General features: G+C 39.5%; 1 protein-coding gene across 1 annotated transcript in view; it reads left to right on the top strand.

Moving 5' to 3' along the window:
- The first annotated feature begins 4810 nt into the window (after positions 1 to 4810).
- The window catches only part of BARD1 (BRCA1 associated RING domain 1), a 121354-nt gene continuing 120164 nt past the window's right edge, over positions 4811 to 6000 (top strand). Inside the window, exon 1 of the mRNA XM_040986438.1 lies at positions 4811 to 4933. Coding sequence (XP_040842372.1) covers positions 4811 to 4933 — 123 coding nt within the window. The remainder of the gene's footprint in view (positions 4934 to 6000) is intronic.

The following is a 6000-nucleotide window of genomic DNA, read 5'->3' as shown; positions in this document are numbered from 1 at the left end:
GGCTGACTGTTTAGTTATTGAGGGATGTACTATACATAGTGTGTTTAGCAGTATTTCTGCCCCTATCCACTACTTTCCAATAGAAATCTCTAATTGTAATAACCGGAAATGTCTCCAGACATTGTTATATGTTCCTCAGGGTACAAAAGTTAAGAATCACTGCTTACAGTACATACTGCAGGTGTATCTTGGAGAGTGGCATTCCATCATTGCCAGGTATTGCTTCTGAGTTGTTACTTTAGCTCATGACAGGGCTGTTGCAAAAGCCTGAGTGTGGCTGTATCTGCTGTCAGCCTCCTAGCTTATCGTTTAAGCCTTCCTTCATATGTTCCTAGCAGTAACAAGAAGCAAATACCACAGTGTCCACTTGTCCATGCTGCCACCACAGACCTCTTTTTAGGTTCCTGTCCAGCTGAACAAGTAATTTGCTGTAGCTTATGAGCTCGTGTATATTCTAGCTTCAGGGTATCCCACCCTACAATAAAGTAAATGGCCAGGTGCACTACCTGAAGCTCAACTTATTAACATTTATCTTCGCAATCATCTTCCCAAGTCATTTCTAATTGAGTTCTAATGTAATAACTAACCACTTACACTTGTATCTACATACTAAACCAAACCATCAGTGAATGAAGATGGTATTTTTTTTCTCCATCAGCTAGCCAAAGCATCATAAAGGATGAGAGACTTAACTGCAGATATAGTCTGGTTCCAGAGTTCCTGAGGTCTCTATTTTGATTCTCACATTAGCACTGGGCATAAAGGCCACAAAGCATCTCCTCTCACCGCTGATGCCTCTAAGATCATAGAAAACCTGAAGCTGGATATTCAAGAGATCAGTATAATCATCGTAGCCTCAATCTGCTCAAAACCATTTCCTGTCCTGAACTAACAGCTTCTCCTTTGACATGACATACAGATTGGAACATTATTCTAAGTTGTGGACGTCTAATGAAAATATTTTAAAAGGTGATCAGGATCTGGGTTGCCTCCTTCATTGCAGGAAGATTAAAATGCAATAATTTGTCCTATGCATGTCTCCGAGGTTTGTACTCCAATAAATTTACAAATGTCTTACAGAAGACCTTGCGATGCCATATACAGAGTGAAACACTTTGATGTTCTGTGGAATATGAAGCTGGTTCAAGTCTATTCTGGATGTATTGTCACAAAGGGCACAACAGTTGACACAGCCCTGGAGCAAGATCATAAACATGCATGCTTGCCTGTTCTGAGTGAAGGAAAAGTTTTCTTATTCCTTTCTGGTAAGGGATGGACAAAACTATGCTTGCCAGTTCATTAGTTACATACAGTTTACCTGCAGCCGTGTCAATATATCTGGCAAAGACTCCACAATGACACAGAAGCTGTAGTTGGAGCTATTATTTTGTTGAGATTGTGGCAGATCACTGTCAACCTCTAGAATCTGTTTAGATTTTGCCGAGACTGGCCTGGAGAATGAAGGAGAGACATGAACATAGTACTACCCTTGTATTCCTTACACTGACTATGATGTAAGAACCCCAATATCAAATTATATTTTATCACGAATAAAGCATAATTATCTATTTTATAAGTTACAAAATAACAACAGGCATCCTAATCCTTTTTATTCACCTCGCTTTAGAGGCCAGTGCTATAGGTAGCCAATACAGAAACAACTTTAAATTCCATTTGGAAAAACAGATCATCTCATAACCTGCTTGATAGAAAAACCCTGGCATCGCACCATGTGCCAGATCTACTGGGAGGAGGTGTTCTGATCTCAGCGTTTCTAGGCATTAAGATGGGAATGCCACCTGAAAACAAAATTGCTTGGGGATTTCTTCGTACTGTGATTGTTCACTCTAGTGATTGCAAGTAGAATTCAAATCATTTTAAGCAAGCATAGGAGTTGCTGATTCACCTTGACCGTGGGCTTGCAAACCAGCAGCAACAACCAGGACGGGGGAAAGATTAGAAAAATCAATTGAAATTTCTAACTATAGAAATGCAAAATACAATTTAAAATTCTATAATCATAATTGAACTATAGGAGAAAAATTACAACACTAATATTTTTCAGGAGAGGTCCCACTTTTAAAATTTTGCTTATATGATTTCATTTTTGAGTTTATCATTTTTGTTGTGTGAAATGAACATTTGACATTTTGAAGCACATTGAAATGACGTCAAAATAAAATAAAATTAACGGTGTGGTTATATGCAATTGTTCTAACATATTTTCTATTTTGGAGTAAAACTATGAGCAGGATGCCATTTCTTTTTAACTGATTTCACATAATATAAACAAGAAGTCTAAATTAAATTGATCCTTCTCTTGTTATTCACTCTTCTATTTTTTCTCTTGGAAAATTATGCTTCATCCACATTGTTTAATTTCAACTTGAACTGGAAGACCAGAACAATGTAGTCTATATAATAATATCCTGTGCACTGGTACTGTTTTATATTTTCCAAAGCATTTTTTCCTTATTGAATTTTGCCTCACACACAAATCTAGTGATTACTCTTTTTTTTTCTTTTGATGTAAAAGACAGATGACGCTCCAAAAGATTAAGTGATATATTTCTACTTACACCATTTAATTAGTAAGAAAGCTAAGGCTGTGAGTGTTTGTGTGAGAGTATTTTTTAACATTTATTTAACATTAAATTGCCTACTTCTGAAATTTATTTTTATTTGAAAGGCAGAGAAACATAGTTCTGTCTACTGGTTCATTCTTCAATCTCTACAATAGCCACACACAAGGCCCAGAGTCAGCAGGGGTCTCACGCACATGCTGCCCTGGATGCACATTCATGGGAAGCTTAAGTGGAAGCACAGATGCTCCTTCACCAGCCACAGACTAAGCCCTTCAGGGAAGAGGTCACAGAGGTGGTCAGTTCATGAGACAACCTTTCTCATTCCACAAGAGATTATGGAAATTGTAAGGAGGGTGGCAGTGAAGTTTTTGAGAGAGTGCTGAGAAACCAAGAATGTATCAGTTCACCTGGGAATCAGAAAAATACATCAGCGGGTAAGTAGGTCACAAGGTGGTCAAGGAATAATCTCACTCTGGTTCATGAACGTTTTTCAGACAGCAGAGGTGTCAGAGATCTGAGACAGGGAGAGATGGACTAATGTTGGGCTTCTTCTCTTCAACAGCTAAAACAGAACTACACAGCACGTACCTATGAAATCAATATGACAAACATTTTTCAAGAAATTAATACTAGTGACTGGAAAGAAAGATTTTTCTATTAAAATAAAAAGGTCTCAGGGTCTGGCAATCAAAAGTATTCATTGTCTCAAGGCTTCAAGTGTATTCTATGTCCTCAAATAGGTATCTGTGAATACAACTATCTAGGAACTCAGGGATTTCCCAGAGCTGTCATATAAAATATTTTCTTTATTTGACTTTTTTAATAGAAGAAAACAAACACAGAGAGAGAGAGAGAGAGAGAGAGAGAGAGAAGAAGAAGGTTGCTCCAATTCATGTTTTAATGCACAGTCCAGAGCCAGGCTGAAGTAAAGAACAAATCAGGAGTTGGAAAGTCACTGTAAATCTTCCTCATTGGTAACAGGAACACAATTAATTGTACTACTACTGCTTCCTTCCAGAGTCTGCATTAGATGGAAGCCATAGCAAGGAGCCTGTGTTGCACACTGAATTCAGATATTCCAGTGTAAAACAGGCATCTTAACTGCCCAACAAAATGTTCAACTGAAGCCAACAGGTCAATTCTGACTATACGATTACAAGAAGGAGATGAGGCCTCACCTCATTTGGCAGGTCTAGAGAGATGACAATATGATTTAAACCAAAATGACATGAAGCAAAGTCAGAAAAAAAGCCCCAATTGTTGTGGGGGTACATGAGCGATATACAGCAACATTTTCTTTTTTGAGTGAGCTTAGGTTTCATTAGGAGTTGGAAACAACACAGAAAAACAGTTTATAAAAATTTCACTACTAATAAGGATAATTTTGAAGAAAGAAGATATTTGGCGCAATTCCAGATACAAAGCCAATATATTAACTAGGGAAGTGCCAATTCAGTCTTACAGGACTAGAATTTATTGTTACGATTCAGATTTCTCAGCTCTAGTTCAAATCTACAGAATAATATTTCTCCAAAAGACGGGGGAAAGCCCCAGAGGGATACACAATGGAAGCTTTAGGTCCTGGTTATGTGCACCCACTAATTTTCTGCACAGGTGGCACAGGTTCAGTTCTTCACTGAGCCCTGATTCCTTGAGTCAGACTGCATTGCTATAAAAACCACCTAGAACAGGTGGCTTCATCAGCAGACACTTAATTCTCATAACCCTGGAGTCCAGGGAGTCCAATGTTAAGGTATCAGAAGACCTGGCTAAGTGAGGGTCTGTCACTGCATTCTAGAGTTTTACTGAGGAATACCTGCCCAGGGTCTTCCAAATAGCAGTCAGTTGGCAGGTTCTCTAGACTCTGATTGTTTCTCTTTGACAATTTGTTTGATAGTCTGTCAAGGTAACTCTGCAATCTCCACTGCAGGAATTCTTTTCTCTTAAGATTTACTTATTTTTATTAGAAAGTCAGATATACAGAGAGGAGAAGAGACAGAAAGGAAGATCTTCCGTCTGCTGACTCACTCCCCAATCGGCTGCAACAGCCAGAACTGGGCCAATCCAAAGCCAGGAGCCAGGAACTTCCTCCAGGTCTCCCATGCGGGTGCAGGAGACCAAGGCTTTGGGCTGTCCTCGACTGCTTTTCCAGGCCACAAGCAAGGAGCTGGATGGGAAGTGGGGCCACCAGGATACAAACTGGTGCTCATATTGGATCCGGGAGCATGCAGGGCCAGGACTTTATCCACCAGGCTGCTGAGCTGGGCCCTTCTACAGGCATTCTTATCACCAAGCTCCAAGGACGCATTTTGGAGCATATTGAAACTGAAACCAGAATCCTGGGCAAGGTATCATATTCTGTACCAAAACAGAGTGGCCCTTATCAATAAATTGTTCCCTATGAAGTTTCTATTCTGCCCATGTCAAGCTTTCTCCCATAATCCCAAACTCTAAAAATTCCTATAGTGTATACTCTCCTGGTTCTTGCTAATACTTACACGCCAGTTTCTAAAGTTCTTTGAATAAATTATTTCCTTCCTTAAATGAAGAACAAATGATTGCCCCAGCTTGATTCATGTTGAGATGTAACTTCGTCTATTTCTCCAGAGGCAATGAAAGGAGGTGAAGAAACCATGAGGAGAAATAAACCCATTTTGTGCAGCATCTGCCTCAGGAAAAGTCTCTGCACAGCAGAAGAGCTAATTTCTCTAATTTTAATGCAGAATTGGATATTAGCAGCAGCAAACAGAAAACTCACATTGGTTCCTTGATCTGTTGACAATGCAATGGTGCTAAGAAAGGCAGAGTGAAAGCCCCTGAAATGGCCACCTCCCAACCTGAATAAAATTGTAAATTAAAAGGAATCAATATTTCAGTTGGAATGATAGAAATTGTTGCCATCTTTAGGTCTAAAAAATGGAGGAATGATAGACTTCCTCATATTCTCCTTTAATTGAACGGTGTGATCCATACAAAAATCATGTTGATAGAAAAATGGACTACCATCAATCGACGACATGGGAGCCTCAATTAAACCTACTTCACCATGTGTAGTGTCACAACTGGAACAAATCAACACAGCTGTGACTGAGCTGCCAAATAAATTTTTAGAAATCTTCATCAGGAAATAGGACCAACACATGTAGTCTTCATGTGTATGGACAGAAGCCCCAGTACAACGCTCCTCTGCTCTCTGACACACTGGAGTCTACTAAGACGTGCGAGAGTCCATCATGCTGGTCCACGAGGAAAAGCACATCACGGCAGTCAAAGCAGTGGGCAGCAAGCAGAACATGCTCCAGATGCTGAGGTGTGCCACGTAAGCTTGTGGACAGTAGATAAACCCCAGAAAACCGCAGGGTGCATCGCTGGTGTTTTTATGGTTCCATGTTTTTATTATTTTTTTAAAGATTTA

Source organism: Ochotona curzoniae, unplaced genomic scaffold (assembly GCF_017591425.1).
Source record: "Ochotona curzoniae isolate NIBS_2020 unplaced genomic scaffold, NIBS_Ocur_1.0 contig_4514, whole genome shotgun sequence".
NCBI lineage: Eukaryota > Metazoa > Chordata > Mammalia > Lagomorpha > Ochotonidae > Ochotona > Ochotona curzoniae.
This window is presented reverse-complemented; position numbering and strand designations above follow the sequence as displayed.